This window comes from Triticum urartu, chromosome 2A (genome assembly GCF_056163025.1).
Source record: "Triticum urartu cultivar PI428250 chromosome 2A, HENAU_Tu73, whole genome shotgun sequence".
Classification (NCBI taxonomy): domain Eukaryota; kingdom Viridiplantae; phylum Streptophyta; class Magnoliopsida; order Poales; family Poaceae; genus Triticum; species Triticum urartu.
In genome coordinates, this window is record NC_141874.1 from 502,875,308 (window position 1) to 502,893,206 (window position 17,899).

Sequence of the window (17,899 nt, forward strand, 5' to 3'; positions counted from 1 at the left end):
ATGTCCCTAGTAAGCCTCTAGTTGACTAGCTCGTTGATCAATAGATGGTCATGGTTTCCTGACCATGGACATTGGATGTCATTGATAACGGGATCACATCATTAGGAGAATGATGTGATGGACAAGACCCAATCCTAAGCCTAGCACAAGATCATATAGTTCGTTTGCTAAAGCTTTTCTAATGTCAAGTATCATTTCCTTAGACCATGAGATTGTGCAACTCCCGGATACCGTAGGAATGCTTTGGGTGTACCAAACGCCACAACGTAACTGGGTGGCTATAAAGGTGCACTACGGGTATCTCCGAAAGTGTCTGTTGGGTTGGCACGAATCGAGACTGGGATTTGTCACTCCGTGTAAACGGAGAGGTATCTCTAGGCCCACTCGGTAGGACATCATCATAATGTGCACAATGTGACCAAGGAGTTGATCACGAGATGATGTGTTACGAAACGAGTAAAGAGACTTGCCGGTAACGATATTGAACAAGGTATCGGGATACCGACGATCGAATCTCGGGCAAGTACTATACCGGTAGACAAAGGGAATTGTATACGGGATTGACTGAATCGTTGACATCGTGGTTCATCCGATGACATCATCGTGGAACATGTGGGAGCCAACATGGGTATCCAGATCCCGCTGTTGGTTATTGACCAGAGAGATGTCTCGATCATGTCTGCATTATTCCCGAGCCCGTAGGGTCTACACACTTAAGGTTCGATGACGCTAGGGTTATAGGGAAAGTATGTACGCGGTTACCGAATGTTGTTCGGAGTCCCAGATGAGATCCCGGACGTCACGAGGAGTTCCAGAATGGTCCGGAGGTGAAGATTGATATATTGGACGAAGGGTTTTGGAGTCCGGAAGTGTTCCGGAGGTACCGGGTGATGACCAGCATGACCGAAAGGTGTTTCGGGATCCCCGGCAAGTGTTAGGGGGGCTTCATGGGCTGAGGGAAGGGGGAAAACCAGCCCACTAAGGGGCTGTGCACCCCCCTCACCTATTCCCACGTGACCAGGGGGTTTGGGGCGCCCCATCTAGGGTTCCCACCTCCTGGCTTGGGGGCCAAGTCACCCAAGGGGGAGATCCCATCTGCCCTGGCCACCCCCCCCCCTAGGGGAAACCCTAGGGCGCCTCCCCTTACCCTTGCCCCTATATATAGTGGAGGTTTTGGGGCTGCACAACACACGAGTCTCTCTCTCCCAAGGTGCAGCCCTACCTCTCTCCCTCCTCGTCTCTCATAGTGCTTGGCGAAGCCCTGCTGGAGTACCGCGCTCCTCCACCACCACCACGCCATCGTGCTGCTGCTGGACGGAGTCTTCCCCAACCTCTCCCTCTCTCCTTGGTGGATCAAGGCATGGGAGACGTCACCGGGCTGCACGTGTGTTGAACGCGGAGGCGCCGTTGTTCGACGCTTAGATCGGAATCGACCGCGATCTGAATCGCTACGAGTACGACTACCTCATCCGCGTTCTAGTAACGCTTCCGCTTAGCGATCTACAAGGGTATGTAGATGCACTCCCCTTCCCCTCGTTGCTAGATTACTCCATAGATTGATCTTGGTGATGCGTAGAAAATTTTAAATTTCTGCTACGATCCCCAACAGTGGCATCATCAGCTAGGTCTATGCGTAGATTCTATGCACGAGTAGAACACAAAGTAGTTGTGGGTGATGATTTGTTCAATTTGCTTGCCGTTACTAGTCTTATCTTTATTCGGCGGCATTGTGGGATGAAGCGGCCCGGACCAACCTTACACGTACACTTACGTGAGACAGGTTCCACCGACTGACCTGCACTTGATGCATAAGGTGGCTGGTGGGTGTCTGTCTCTCCCACTTTAGTCGGACCAGATTCGATGAAAAGGGTCCTTGTGAAGAGTAAATAGCAATTGGCATATCACCGTTGTGATTTTGCGTAGGTAAGAAACGTTCTTGCTAGAAACCCATAGCAGCCACGTAAAACATGCAACAACAATTAGAGGACGTGTAACTTGTTTTTGCAGGGTATGCTATGTGATGTGATATGGCCAAAAGGATGTGATGAATGATATATGTGATGTATGAGATTGATCATGTTCTTGTAATAGGAATCACGACTTGCATGTCGATGAGTATGACAACCGGCAGGAGCCATAGGAGTTGTCTTAATTTATTTATGACCTGCGTGTCAATGAAAACGCCATGTAATTACTTTACTTTATTGCTAACTGTTAGCCATAGTAGTAGAAGTAATAGTTGGCGAGGCAACTTCATGAAGACACGATGATGGAGATCATGGTGTCATGCCGGTGACGATGATGTTCATGCCGCGCCTCGAAGATGGAGATCAAAGGCGCAAGATGATATTGGCCATATCATGTCACTTTATGATTTGCATGTGATGTTTGTCATGTTTACATCTTATTTGCTTAGAACGATGGTAGCATAAATAAGATGATCCCTCGCAATAATTTCAAGAAAGTGTTCCCCCTAACTGTGCACCATTGCTAAGGTCCGTTGTTCCGAAGCACCACGTGATGATCGGGTGTGATAGGTTCTAACGTTCGCATACAACGGGTGTAAGCCAGATTTACACACGCAATACACATAGGTTAACTTGACGAGCCTAGCATGTACAGACATGGTCTCGGAATATGGAAGACCGAAAGGTCGAACATGAGTCGTATAGTGGATACGATCAACATGAAGATGTTCACCGATGATGACTAGTGCGTCTCACGTGATGATCGGACACGGCCTAGTTGACTCGGATCATGTATCACTTAGATGACTAGAGGGATGTCTATCTAAGTGGGGGTTCATTGAATAATTTGATTAGATGAACTTAATTATCATGAACATAGTCAAAAGGTCTTTGCAAATTATGTCGTAGCTCATGCTTTGGTTCTACTGTTTTAGATATGTTCCTAGAGAAAATTTAGTTGAGAGTTGACAGTAGCAATTATGCGGACTGGGTCCGTGAACTGAGGATTGTCCTCATTGCTGCATAGAAGGGTTATGTCCTTAATGCACCGCTCAGTGTGTTGAACCTCGAGCATCGTCTGTAGATGTTGGGAAACATCTGACATACACGTTTTGATGACTACATGATAGTTCAGTACGTAATACTAACGGTTTAGAATTGTGGCGCCAAAGACGTTTTTGAAACGTCGCAGAACATATGAGATGTTCCAAAGACTGAAATTGGAATTTCAGACTAGTGCCCACGTCAAGAGGTATGAGACCTCTGACAAGTTTCTTAAGCCTGCAAACTAAGGGAGAAAAACTCAATCGTTGAGCATGTGCTCAGATTGTCTGAGTACTGCAATCGCTTGAATCGAGTGGGAGTTAATCTTCCAGATGAGATAGTGATGGTTCTCCATAGTCAATGCCACCAAGCTATTGGAGCTTCGTGATGAATTATAACATATCAGGGATAGACATGATGATCCTTGAGCAACTCATGATGTTTGACACCGCGAAAGTAGAAATCAAGTAGGATCATCAATTGTTGATGGTTAAACCACTAGTTTCAAGAAGGGCAAGGGAAAGAAGGGATACTTCATGAGACTGCTCTAGTGAAGAAACCAAAGGTTGAACCAAACCCGAGACTAAGTGCTTCCATAATGAGGGGAACGGTCACTGAAGCAGAACTACCCTAGATACTTGGTAGATGAGAAGGCTGGCAAGGTCGACAGAAGTATTTTGGATATACGTCATATTATTGTGTACTCCCTCCATCCGGGAAAAGTTGTCTTCGTGATGTTTTTGCAAAAAAATCCTCCCCAAATTCCCGACATAACCCGCACTCCTCGCCTTCTCCGGTCAACACTCCGCCGCTCCGACACAGGTGCATGCACGTCGGAGCTGCCCTGCGCCGCGCTACTCTCCTGCTCTCCTGTGCGTCCTCCACCGCTGCCGCTACTGCCTCTTCCGCCGCTCCCTTCTACCTCACGCAGAATCCCTGCCTACCTTGCCTGCCTCCCGAATCTCTCCTCTTTCTCCCCAAAAATCGTTTCTTCTTCCTCCCGCCGCGTCTCCTGCTCGCGCCCACCCCGTCCCTCCTAGCGTTGATGGAAGAAGCGTGGCCGGCCCTCGGCCCGGCGGTCGGCGACGCGGCCTTCTGCCCCCGCCTCCCCCCGGCGCCGCCGCCCCAGCACCCGTGGCGTGGGGCGCGGCCATGATGGCGCGCCGGGAGACGGTGGCCAAGGAGTCGTCCACGCAGGCGGTGAGCCAGGTCGTGTCCAGCTGCGCCAACTCGACCGGCCTGCCCCCGTCCACCCGTCGTCGATGCCAACGCCATCATCTCGCTCGCATCCACCGCGGGCCGGCTGGTCATGGTGCGAGAGGTGCTCAAGGAGGTGCGCGATGCCGCAGCGCTCTGGAGGCTCGCGCTCCTGCCCACCCCTGTTGAGACCATCGAGCAAGAGAGGTCGAATGTGTACTTTAGTCGGCCCAGACCCTTGTATTGCTGCTTTCATTTGCTGCATAGAGCTTAAACTCTGCACTTTCATGGACTGAAGTTCATTTTTCTTGATGCTCTCTACATTGCTGTATTCAGTAGGGCCAGCTCGAACCATGTGCACCAGGAAGAAGGCTAGCTCAAACACTGTTTGGTGAAGCAAGCAGTTGAGCTGGTTTTGTTCTTGTCTCCTTGGATTGTGCAGCGATTGGAGGACTTGGTGCAGAGGAATGGAGTATGAGTACAGATGCTGCTTCTGTTGATCTCAGGTGAGCTTGCTAGACGAGTACAGATGCGCCCTTGGTGATTTTACAACTACTGTTAGCCATGGAATTTGAGAGAGCAACCACACATTGAAATAGCATTGGGCATACAGTATGTTTTGATCTCCAATGTTCAACTACTGTTAGCTTGAGATGAACATACAGTATGCTTGACTGTATAACTGTAAATTTGCCTAAACATATGCTTGAGATGAACATACAGTATGCTTGACTGAAATAGTTGTTCATACACCTGGAAATGTTACTATGGGTGAAATTACCATTAAAAATGTATAACAATATTTGGAGTATTTATGATGATCAAAGTGTTTCTTACTGAAGTGTAATTTGTTGCCTCATCCACCATTTAGTATCCCCTGCTTGACTCAAGCTTAGAATTTAGGAGTGGAATAGAGTAGGCTTCAATTTGTCAAAATTGAATTTTAGTCACTGAAAATATGACAGTGGAGTACTGTCCAAACTGTATTCACTATCTAAATTTCATTGATGTCAAATTTTATTTATGTGTCAAGTTTGACATCAACTTGACAGATCAAAACCTGACAGAAATTGACAGGTTTTGGAAGAAAATGACAGGTTCTGAACATCAACTTGACTGAATAATATAGTGTCAATTATGATTGTTAACAGCAGAATAATACAGTTAATAGCAGTGTAATGGAGTGAGAAATCTTATTGTAAATTCAGTTACTGTAGTTACTAAAACTTCACTGTAAACTTCCAGTACACAAAATTCAGTTATCTTTTTAGTAGGAAAATTTCTGTAACAAATTTCAGAAGCTTGTATTTTCACACACATTGTGCTCTAGCCGATACATCTACGTGTTCTAGCATTCTCCTTCCAATGCATACCGATATGAAACTTCCTTTTTGTTTAATTTGTTGAGTTATTGCTACTGTGGTCGGACCCTTTCCCGGACCCTGCGCAAGCGGCAGCTACATGCACCGGGATGCCCCCTTGTTATTGTTGCTGCTTAATCAAACAATGCATACCGATCTGCTGCTGCTTATGTTTGGGACTTTGGGGTGCTGCATCGATGTGCATCAAACATGATTAAGTTTTTTGTTGTTGTGATAATCCAAAATGCTTCAGACTACTAGATTCAGTTTCTAGTGATAATCCAAAATGCTTCAGACTGCATAAAATGCTTCTTTTGCTGTGATAATCCAAAATGCTTCAGACTGCATAAAATGCTTCTTTTGCTGTGATAATCCAAAATGCTTCTTTTGAGTACAGTAGCTGTCAAATTTAGCCTATGTTGAGCTTGGGCTTGAGAGCTTCTTTAGCAAGATCACTGAATGCAGTGTACTCCGCTGGAGCTTCTTTAGCCTATCTTGAGCTTGAGCTTGGGAGCTATCTTGAGCTTGCGAGTATATTTGTAGGTTTGCTCACAATGGTGTACTGAAAATTGCAAGTTATATAGTGTAGTGTTTTGTAAATTCAGACTAGATTTGAGCAAGATAAACTTTACTGTTATGATTGATAAAGAAAACTTTAGTGTTATTTAGATTCAGAGCAAGTAAAGGAAAATTTAATAAAAAAATTTACTGTCAAAACTGAAACATGCAGGATATGGTATTAATGTAGTTTTGTGCATTTCTTTATCAGTCATCCTGATGCCATCGTGTGGACATGTGGTAGCACTGAATAATGAATTTGTGTTAACACTGAATTTGTGGACATGTGGATACTGAATTTGTGTGGACATGTGGTAGCATTTTCTTTATCAATCATTGGTTCATGTAAGTACTATAGACCTTCTATATATAATCTGAATATATAGAAGCATTTCTTTATCAATCATTTTCTTCTCTAAAGGAGTAACCTTGCCCCATCAATGGTGAGATAAACAGTGGTATTGGATATTTTCAGTAGAATCACTAATGGAGATAATGGATAGTGCAAAGGCCAATATGATCTTCTTATTTAACTAATCATCAAAACATACCCTAGTTAGTCTTGAGGAATCTGGTGGAATCATATTGCTTGTTTCCAAAATAAATTGATTGATTGTGCACTAAAATTGATTGATTCTTTTAGCAAATTTAGATATGTTTATTTGTTGTTAGAAGAATCTTTGACTAGTTACAAGATATATTCCTGAACTGTTATTTTTTAACTTTGCAAATAATCTATTTCATTTAAACTACAGATGTACTACAATGAAGCAAATAAACTACTACAGTTTGATCTACTGCAAATTACCGAATCAATTGACAGCTACTCCTGGTTATCAATTTGATCTTCATTTGCATAAACCTGGTTGGTGCTCGCACTATTTACTGAAAATAAACCATTATTTACTGAAGATAAACCTAGTTGACCTTCATTTGCATAAACCTGGTTTGTGCTTGCACTATTTACTGAAAATAAACCATTATTTACTGAAGATAAACCTGGTTGATCTTCATTTGCATAAACTTGGTTGAGTATTACAGAGCAATTGATAGAAAATTGATCTGGTTGGAATTCAGATAGCAGCGGTAACAGTTAACTGAACTTCTTTTTTTGTAACATTTCTTCAGAGGACATGATAAATTGTTTTTCAAATTACAAAGCAAGAAAGGTCCGGCACTGGAGATGAAAAAGCAAGGAGCCTTGTATTTCTTCTCACCGATAGCACCACGAGCAGGGGACCTCCGGCGACAACACACCAGCAGGTGACCTCCGGGCGGCTACACGAGCAGGGGACCATTAGCAACTTCCAGAGGAGAAGGGGAAAGAGCTCAAGCTTGAGGTCCAGGACGAGCTTGAGGGAGCTTGAGGTCCTGGCCGGTGGCGGCACAGATCCTGGGTGGCGGAGGGGATATCGGCCGTGCAGGCCTGGCGATGGCGGCCCAGGTCCTGGGTGGAGGAGGAACACGTCCAGCATGGCGGCGGAGCAAGCAATTGGGTGGTGCAGGTGCTAGGCGGTGGAGGACCACGTACTTAGCGGCGGCGGAGCAAGTAATTGGGCGACGCAGGACCTGGGCGTCGGAGGAGCACGTCCTGGGCGGCGACGGAGCAAGAAATTAGGCGTCGCAGGTCCTGGGCGGCAGAGGAGCAAGCCCTGGCCAGCGCCGGCGTAGGTCCCCGGCGGCGACTTGCCCAGGGGACGCACGTGGGCGACGGACAGAGGAAGAAGGAAGGAAAAGGCGACCTGTTTGTAACAAATTTTAAGCTACGAGGGCATTTTTGCAAAATTCGCAGTACACTAAGCTTTGGACAACTTTTCCCGGATGGAGGGAGTACTTTACTAGTACTCCTAGTAGCACCAGGGTAATAAATACCGGTTTGGTTGCTAAGCGTTAGTAACTCGAAATAAAAGGTTGCGGAGACTAGCTAAAGGTGAGATGACGATATGTGTTGGAAGTGTTTCCAAGGTTGATGTGATCAAACATCGCACGCTCCCTCTACCATCGGGATTGGTGTTAAACCGAAATAATTGTTATTTGGTGTTTGCGTTGAGCATAGACATGATTGGATTATGTTTATCGCCACACGGTTATTCATTTAAGGAGAATAATGGTTACTCTGTTTATTTGAATAATACCTTCAATGGTCTTGCACCTAAAATGAATGGTTTATTGAATCTTGATCGTAGTGATACACATGTTCATGCCAAAAGATATAAGATAGTAATGATAGTACCACCAACTCGTGGCACTGCCACGTAAGTCATATCGGTATAAAACGCATGAAGAAGCTCCATGTTGATGGATCTTTGGAATCACTCGTTTTTGAAAAGATTGAGACATGCGAACCATGTCTATTGGTAGATATGCATGAAGAAACTCCATGCAGATGGATCGTTTGGACTCACTTGATTTTGAATCACTTGAGACATGCAAATCATACCACATGGGCAAGATGACTGAAAGGCCTTGTTTTCAGTAAGATGGAACAAGAAAGCAACTTGTTGGAAGTAATACATTTTGATGTGTGCGGTCCAATGAGTGCTGAGGCACGCAGTGGGTATCGTTATGTTCTTACTTCACAGATGATTTGAGTAGATGCTGAGTATATTTACTTGATGAAACACAAGTCTGAATTATTGAAAGGTTTAAGTAATTTCAGAGTGAAGTTGAAGATCGTCGTGACAAGATGATAAAATGTCTATGATATGATCATAGAGATGAATATCTGAGTTACGAGTTTGGCACACAATTAAGACATTGTGGAAATTGTTTCACAACTAATACCGCCTGGACCACCATAGTGTGATGGTGTGTCCAAACATCACAACTGCACCCTATTGGATATGGTGCATACCATGATGTCTCTTATCAAATTACCACTATCGTTTATGGGTTAGGCATTAGAGACAACCGCACTCACTTTAAATAGGGCACCACACAATGCCGTTGAGACGACACCGTATGAACTATGGTTTAGAGAAACCTAAGCTGTCAAGTTTGGGACTGCGATGCTTATGTGAAAAAGTTTCAGGCTGATAGGCTCGAACCCAAACCGGATAAATGCATCTTCATAGAATACCCAAAAATAGTTGGGTATACCTCCTATTTCAGATCCGAAAGCAAAAGTGATTGTTTCTAGAAACGGGTCCTTTCTCGAGGAAAAGTTTCTCTCGAAAGAATTGAGTGGGAGGATGGTGGAGACTTGATGAGGTTATTGAACCGTCACTTCAACTAGTGTGTAGCAGGGCATGGGAAGTTGTTCCTATGGCACCTACACCAATTGAAGTGGAAGCTTATGATAGTGATCATGAAACTTCGGATCAAGTCACTACCAAACCTAATAGGTCGACAAGGATGCATACTACTTCAGAGTGGTACGTAATCCTGTCTTGGAAGTCATGTTGCTAGACAAAAATGAACCTACGAGCTATGGAGAAGTGATAGTGGGCCTAGATTCCGAAGAATGGCTCGAGGCCATAAAATCTGAGAGAGGATCCATGTATAAAAGAAAGTATAGACTTTGAAAGAACCACTTGATGGTCGTAAGGCTGTTGGGTGCAGATGGATTTTAAAAGGAAGACATACAATGATGGTAAGTGTCACCATTAAGAAAGCTCGACTTGTCGTTAAGATGTTTCCCGACAAGTTCAAGGAGTTGACTACGATGAGACTTTCTCACTCGTAGCGATGCTAAGAGTTTGTTGGAATTATGTTCGCAATTACTGCATTATTTATGAAATCTTGTAGATAGGATGTAAAAAACATTGTTTCCTCGACATTTTTCTTGAGGAAAGGTTGTTTGTGATACAACCAGAAGGTTTTGTCAACCCTGAAAGATGCTGACAAGTATGCAAAGCTCCAGCAATCCTTCTAAGGACTAGAGTAAGCATCTCGGAGTTGGAATGTACGCTTTGATGAGATGATCAAAGATTTGGGGTTCATACAAAGTTTATGAGAAACTTGTATTTCCAAAGAAGTGAGTGGGAGCACTATAGAATTTTTGATGAGTATATGTTGTTAACATATTGTTGATCAGAAATGATGTAGAATATCTAGAAAGCATGCAGGGTTATTTGAAAAGTGTTTTTCAATGGAAAATCTGGATTAAGCTACTTGAACATTGAGCATCAAGATCTATAAGGATAGATCAAAAACGCTTAATAGTACTTTCGAATGAATACATACCGTGACAAGATTTTGAAGGAGTTCAAAATAGATCAGCAAAGAAGGAGTTCTTAGCTGTGTTACAAGGTGTGAATGTTGAGTAAGACTCAAGACCTGACCACGGCAGAAGAGAGAGAAAGGACGAAGGTCGTCCCCTATGCTTTAGACGTAGGCTCTACAGTATGCTATGCTGTGTACCGCACCTGAAGTGTGCCTTGCCATGAGTCAGTCAAGGGGTACAAGAGTGATCCAGGAATGGATCACACGACAGCGGTCGAACTTATACTTAGTAACTAGTGGACTAAGGAATTTTCTCGATTATGGAGGAGGTAAAAGAGTTTGTCGTAAAGGGTTACGTCGATGCAAACTTTGACACTAATCCGAATGACTCTGAGTAGTAAACCGGATTCGTATAGTAGAACAGTTATTTGGAATAGCTCCAAGTAGCGTGTGGTAGCTGCATCTACAAGATGACATAGAGATTTGTAAAGCACACATGGATCTGAAAGGTTCAGACTCATTGACTAATAAACCTCTCTCACAAGCAAGATATGAACAAACCCCATGGGTGTTGGATTCATTGCAATCACATAGTGATGTGAACTAGATTATTGACTCTAGTGCAAGTGGGAGACTGTTGGAAATATGCCCTAGAGGCAATAATAAAATGGTTATTATTGCATTTCCTTGTTCATGATAATTGTCTATTGTTCATGCTATAATTGTATTAACCGAAAACCGTAATACATGTGTGAATACATAGACCACAACATGTCCCTAGTAAGCCTCTAGTTGACTAGCTCATTGATCAATATATGGTCATGGTTTCCTGACCATGGACATTGGATGTCATTGATAACGGGATCACATCATTAGGACAATGATGTGATGGACAAGACCCAATCCTAAGCCTAGCACAAGATCGTATAGTTCGTCTGCTAAAGCTTTTCTAATGTCAAGTATCATTTCCTTAGACCATGAGATTGTGCAACTCCCAGATACCGTAGGAATGCTTTGGGTGTACCAAACGCCAAAACGTAACTGGGTGGCTATAAAGGTGCACTACGGGTATCTCCGAAAGTGTCTGTTGGGTTGGCACGAATCGAGACTGGGATTTGTCACTCTGTGTAAACGGAGAGGTATCTCTAGGCCCACTCGGTAGGACATCATCATAATGTGCACAATGTGACCAAGGAGTTGATCACGGGATGATGTGTTACGGAATGAGTAAAGAGACTTGCCGGTAACGAGATTGAACAAGGTATCCGGATACCGACGATCGAATCTCGGGCAAGTACTATACCGGTAGACAAAGGGAATTGTATACGGCATTGACTGAATCCTTGACATCGTGGTTCATCCGATGAGATCATCGTGGAACATGTCGGAGCCAACATGGGTATCCAGATCCCGCTGTTGGTTATTGACCAGAGAGATGTCTCGGTCATGTCTGCATTATTCCCGAGCCCGTAGGGTCTACACACTTAAGGTTCGATGACGCTAGGGTTATAGGGAAAGTATGTACGCGGTTACCGAATGTTGTTCAGAGTCCCGGATGAGATCCCGGACGTCACGAGGAGTTCCGGAATGGTCCAGAGGTGAGGATTGATATATTGGACGAAGGGTTTTGGAGTCCGGAAGTGTTCCGGAGGTACCGGGTGATGAACAACATGACCGAAAGGTGGTTCGGGAGCCCCGGCAAGTGTTGGGGGGCTTCATGGGCCAACAGAAGGGGGCAAACCAGCCCACTAAGGGGCTGTGCGCCCCCTCACCTATTCCCACGTGACCAAGGGGTTTGGGGCGCCCCATCTAGGGTTCCCACCTCCTGGCTTGGGGGCCAAGTCACCCAAGGGGGAGATCCCATCTGCCCTGGCCGCTGCCCCCCTAGGGGAAACCCTAGGGCGCCTCCCCTTGCCCTTGCCCCTATATATAATGGAGGTTTTGGGGCTGCACAACACACGAGTCTCTCTCTCCCAAGGCGCAGCCCTACCTCTCTCCCTCCTCGTCTCTCATAGTGCTTGCCGAAGCCCTGCCGAAGCCCTGCTGGAGTACCGCGCTCCTCCACCACCACCACGCCGTCGTGCTGCTGCTGGACGGAGTCTTCCCCAACCTCTCCCTCTCTCCTTGCTGGATCAAGGCATGGGATACGTCACCGGGCTGCACGTGTGGTGAACGCGGAGGTGCCGTTGTTCAGCGCTTAGATCGGAATCGACCACGATCTAAATCGCTACGAGTACGACTACCTCATCCGTGTTCTAGTAACGCTTCCGCTTAGCGATCTACATGGGTATGTAGATGCACTCCCCTTCCCCTCGTTGCTAGATTACTCCATAGATTGATCTTGATGGTGCATAGAAAATTTTAAATTTCTGCTACGATCCCCAACACGAAGGAGGTGTTCAGCACAATGAACCAGGCAATCGGATTATAGGGCTTTATCGCTCTCACTTAGCCATAGGAGCTTTAGAAAATTAAGGTAGGCGCAGCCCCTGGTGTTCGGAAGACCGCCCGAGGGGCTATATAAGCACCTGATCGGAAGAAAGCCGATCCATCGCACACTGCATTGGTTATGGCATTATGCAGAAAAAATCCTTAAAGATTTTACAACCTCTCGAACAGCTGACCAGCTCTCGCCGAATCATGACAGTCAGTGTTCGGCTTTCTCTACTGAGGTGCTTGTCCGGAAGAACCGGGACACAATCGCAGTAGTTCTCCCAGTGCTACCTTAGCCGATATAGCGGAACGTAAGGTACCAAAACATGGGAGCCGGGCAAACCCAACTATTGACCCAAGACATGATTCGGAGCTGATGCATATAATGCTATAAGTTCGGGGTGCCAAACTTCCATGAAGGTGTTCGGACTTGATTGCCGTATTATGGGTAAAACAAAGCCCCTCGCTTATTTGTCGCGGTGTGCGGATGCCACTTGACAAAAGAATTTCAACAAGAAATAATAGTAGATAAGTATTGTATAAATCCACATGTTGTATTTGAGTAGTACGTCGATGCATGTGAGTACATGTAATGTGATGGAAAAGAAATATGACTGTGGAACCTGCTTAGACCAGGGGGGAAGAAGCTGTGTGCGGATCCGGAGTATAGTCGAATGGTCATCGCGGGGAATCTATAAGGATTCCCTTATGCGTTCGAGCTGCTTCCATATCGCCAGTCCTAGTCTGCGCAAAGTTGAACCTACAAACAAAATGTAAGAAATGCTTGTGCACTGCAGAGCGGTTGAGCCGCGGTATGTGGCCTGTCCTGGCCCTCGCTGGAGTGTTTAATTGAGCTGTGGACGAGCCGGGCTATCCTGTCGCGAAGTAGTTCGAAGTCCTTAGGCGGTGTCCGAGAATCGGGCCGTTGACTCGAGGTTCGGTTGGAAGGTGCCACTTGTAGCTTCTGCAGTTAAGGCAGCGGTATACTCCTCGGTGCCAAGGGAAAGTTCGGCCTTGCCATTAACCGTGATGACGCCGCGCGGACCGGGCATCTTGAGCTTACGGTAGACATAATGTGGCACTGCGTTGAATCGAGCGAACGCGGTTCACCCGAGCAGTGCCTGATAATCACTGCAAAAGGGGACGATATCGAAGATTAACTCTTCGGCACGGTAATTGTCTAGTGATCTGAAGACTACTTCCAGGGCGATGGAGCCTGCACAGCTAGCCTCCACACCTGGTATAATACCTCTGAGGGTGGTTGTAGTGGGCTTGATCACCGAATGATCGATGCCCACCTTGCGCAGTGTGTCCTGGTAAAGCAGGTTTAGACTGCTACCTCCATCCATAAGGACTCGTGTGACATGGAACCCGTCAATTATTGGGTCGAGGACTAGTGCGGCTAGATTGCCTTGAGTGGTGTTAACCGGACGATCCGTGTGGTTGAAGGAGATCGGCCCCAGTTTATATTGTGGGACAACTGGTTCCATTAAGTCGACATCCCTGAAGGTGTGCATTCGGTCCGGGTTGGGAGTGTAGGTGCCGTTTACCACGTTCACTGTTTGGATTTGCGGGGGAGGTTTCTTCTGCCCTCCTGTACTCGACGAGCTGGGCTCCTCGTCTCCATCGTCGCTTTGAGACCCCTTATCTTTGTTTTTGGCACCTGACCTGCCGGCTTGTTTGAAGACCCAGCATTCTCTATTAGTATGATTGGCTGGTGTTTCTAGGGTGCCATGAATTTGGCATGGGCGGTCCAGTATGCGGTCCAGGCTGGACGGACCCGGATTGTCATTTTTGAGTGGCCCATTCCGCTGGCTAGACTTAGAGCCCCTAAATCCGGCATTGACTATCGTATCTTCGACGTTTTCACCCTTTTTGCGGCGCTTGTGTTTTTTGCATCGGGGTTTGCCGTTGCTATCTCCGGCTTCTGATGTGCCAGGGTTGCTTGCTGTGTTGTTTCTACGTGCCAACCAACTATCTTCGCCCGTGCAAAAGCGGGTCATGAGTGTCGTGAGGGCTGCCATGGATTTTGGCTTTTCTTGGCCGAGATGTTGGGTGAGCCACTCATCACGGATGTTATGTTTAAAGACCGCTAGGGCTTCGGCATTCGGATAGTCGACAATTTGGTTATTTTTAGTTAGGAACCGAGTCCAGAATTTCCTGGCTAACTCTCCGGGCTGTTGTGTTATGTGACTTAAGTCGTCAGCATCCAGTGGTTGCACATAAGTGCCCTGGAAGTTGTCCAGGAATGCGTCTGCCAGGTTCTCCCAACTTCCAATGGAGTTTTCTGGCAAGCTATTCAGCCAATGCCGAGCCGGCCCTTTGAGTTTTAGTGGGAGATACTTGATGGAGTGTAGATCATCCCCGCGGGCCATGTGAATGTGGAGGAAGAAATCCTCTATCCATACCGCGGGGTCTGTAGTGCCGTCATATGATTCAATATTCATGGGTTTAAACCCTTATGGGAATTCATGGTCCATTACTTCATCATTGAAGCATAGGGGGTGTGCGGCGCCTTTGTGCCGGGCTATATCACGATGTTGTTCATACGAGTCTTGTCTGCTGTGTTCGGCCCGTCCGGATTTGCTTTTAGTATATCCGACGTGATGGTTGTCGTCATGCGTTGGGGCGCGCCCCCGTGATCCGTAGATCGATCTTGCATGTCCTCCCTTGTTTTCCAATACATCTCGTAGGTCCCGCGTGTTACCCCGGGCCTTGGAATTTTTGTGTAACTGGCGACGGGGTGCGGGCTGGACTTCGGCCTGATATGCCTCTTTGTCTCAGCCATGAGGTGGTCGGTCAGCCGCATCATACGCTGGGAGCGTAGGCTTTAATGCTTCCTCCTTAAGTTGGGGTAGCGGCCTGCGTTTTGGGTACCTTTTGGTTGGGCGCTCGAGGTCGTATTCCTTGGCCGTCAGGATCTCAGTCCATCTATCCGCTAGCAGATCTTGGTCAACTTGAAACTGCTATTTATTTTTCTTCAGGTTTTTTGTTGTGGCTATAAGCTGGTGCTTGAAGCGCTCCTGTTCGGCAGGATCCTCGGGCACAATAAATTCGTCGTCGCCGGGGCTCACCTCGCCTTTGGAGAGAGGCATGTAATTGTCATCCTCTGATTCTCTGTCTGCTGCCTGTTCCTTAGGGCTGGCTTGCCCATCCTCCCGCTCGAGTCCCGGCTAGAGGGGATTGTCTTCGTCTTCGACGCTATCCGCAACGTTACTGTTTCTTGTGCCGGTATCGCCGTTTTTGCTATGGCGGGGCTTAGAGCAGCACCGTTGACGCCGGTGCTTAAATTGCTTCTCGGGGGGATTATCCTCTGTTGCCTTATTGCCATCGCTTTCTTTGGGGGTGTCCACCATGTATATATCATATGATGAGGTGGCAGTCCAGTGCCCTGTGGGCGGTGGTTCCTGTTCTTCTCCTACATCGTCGTCCATACCTTCGATGTCTTCGGAGCCGAAATCAAGCATGTCGGTTAAGGCGTCGATAGTGGCTATTAAGTGGGTGGTGGGTGGGGGATGAATTTCTTCGTCGTCCGCTTCCCACTCAAGCCGACATAGTTCGGCCAAGGGTCTCCTATCAAGGAGAGAGATTTCAATGAGTTTAGCAAGTCGCCCAAGGGCGAGTGCTGAAAGATATCCGCGGAGGTGAACTCCATGATCGGTGCCCAATCAAATTCGATAGGCACAGACGCGGGCGGTTTAGAGCCTGTGGCCAGGGATGAATCCAAGGGTCCGGCAACATAGGTCTCATAGGGGGTGAAGTCAGTGTTTGGCTCTATCGCCACTGAGTGTGCAGCCTTTGTGGCGGGGTCTATCCACACGTCCTCGGACGGCACGATCTTCTCCGGATCGAAGGCCGGAGTAGCCATAGGCGTGATCTCCCGAACACCGTTCGACGGCAGAGCTAAGTCATGCTTGTAGAGACTGTGCGGCACACCTAACATGGGCTCGAATCCGTTGAAGATCAAGTCTCTGCGTATCTCGGTAGTGTAGTTTAAGCTTCCAAACTTGACCTGATGGCCAGGGGCGTAGCTCTCGATCTGCTCCAGATGGCCAAGCGAGTTGGCCCGCAGTACAAAGACACCGAATACGAAGATCTATCCGGGGAGAAAAACCTCACCCTAGATCGCATTGTTGTCGATGATCGAAGAAGCCATCAAGCCTTATGGCGACGACACAGTGGGACTCTCAATGAAAGCACCAATGTCGGTGTCAAAACCAGCGGATCTCGCGTAGGGTCCCGAACTGTGCGTCTAAGGCGAATGGTAACATGAGGCAGGGGACACAATGTTTACCCAGGTTCGGGCCCTCTCGATGGAGGTAATACCCTACGTCCTGCTTGATTGATCTTGATGATATGAGTATTACAAGAGTTTATCTACCACGAGATCGTAGAGGCTAAACCCTAGAAGCTAGCATATGATTCTGATTGTTTTTTTGTCCTACAGACTAAACCCTCTGGTTTATATAGACACCGAAGGGGGCTAGGGTTACACAGAGTCGGTTATAAGGGAGGAGATCTACATATCCGAATTGCCAAGCTTGCCTTCCACGCAAAGGAGAGTCCCACCTGGACACGGGACGAAGTCTTCAATCTTGTATCTTCATAGTCTAACAGTCCGGCCAAAGTATATTGTCCGGCTGTCCGAGGACCCCCTAATCCAGGACTCCCTCAGATGTCCCTGTTCGTCGCTCTGCGAGACAGGCAGGACATTCCCCCGAGCCGTACCAACCACCTCTGCCTCCACAGCTACATCCGCCTTCCACTGAGCAAATCATGCGAATGTTTGAAGAAAGGAGGAACAACGATCTGCTGGAACTATTGAAAAGTTTGCAAGTTATGGTTGGGCAGAATGGAAATCAGAATGGTAATTACTCCAAGCTATCAGATTTTCAGTGAACCAAGCCTCCCAGTTTCAGTCAAGTTATTGATCCATTGGACGCTGATGATTGGTTAAGGACTATTGAGAAGAAACTGGAAATTGCTCGCACTGAAGATGGAGACAAGGTCCCTTTCGCAACACATTATCTCAAAGGAACTGCCGCGATATGGTGGGATAATGCTAAATTCAGGTGGCCCACGGACGAGGAAATTACTTGGACTAAATTCAAGGATCATTTCCGCAAGTATCATATTCCCGTCGGAATTATGAAAATCAAGCAGCGTGAATTCCTT

At 46.7% G+C, this 17,899-nt stretch overlaps 1 protein-coding gene and 2 pseudogenes across 5 annotated transcripts in view; all 3 read left to right on the forward strand.

Annotated features, from left to right (window-relative positions):
• The first annotated feature begins 3,783 nt into the window (after positions 1-3,783).
• LOC147985638 (uncharacterized) lies at positions 3,784-4,681 on the forward strand (annotated as a pseudogene). Its single transcript, XR_015616789.1, has 2 exons — positions 3,784-4,415; positions 4,545-4,681. The product of XR_015616789.1 is annotated as an uncharacterized LOC147985638 (transcript).
• LOC125538234 (putative helicase MAGATAMA 3) overlaps positions 4,578-17,899 on the forward strand; it is a 28,790-nt gene continuing 15,468 nt past the window's right edge. Inside the window, exons 1-2 of one of the 4 annotated variants that reach the window (XM_048701509.2) lie at positions 4,580-4,714; positions 6,883-6,992. Coding sequence is in view for 1 of the 4 variants with exons in the window: in XM_048701508.2 (XP_048557465.1) it covers positions 4,683-4,714 (32 nt within the window). In the remaining 3 variants the exon portion in view is untranslated. Of the gene's footprint in view, positions 4,715-6,882; positions 6,993-14,557; positions 17,044-17,899 lie in introns of those variants that run through there. The other 3 variants (XM_048701510.2, XM_048701508.2, XM_087544177.1) reach the window with 3 other exon arrangements.
• Positions 7,268-14,563, forward strand: LOC147985639 (uncharacterized; annotated as a pseudogene).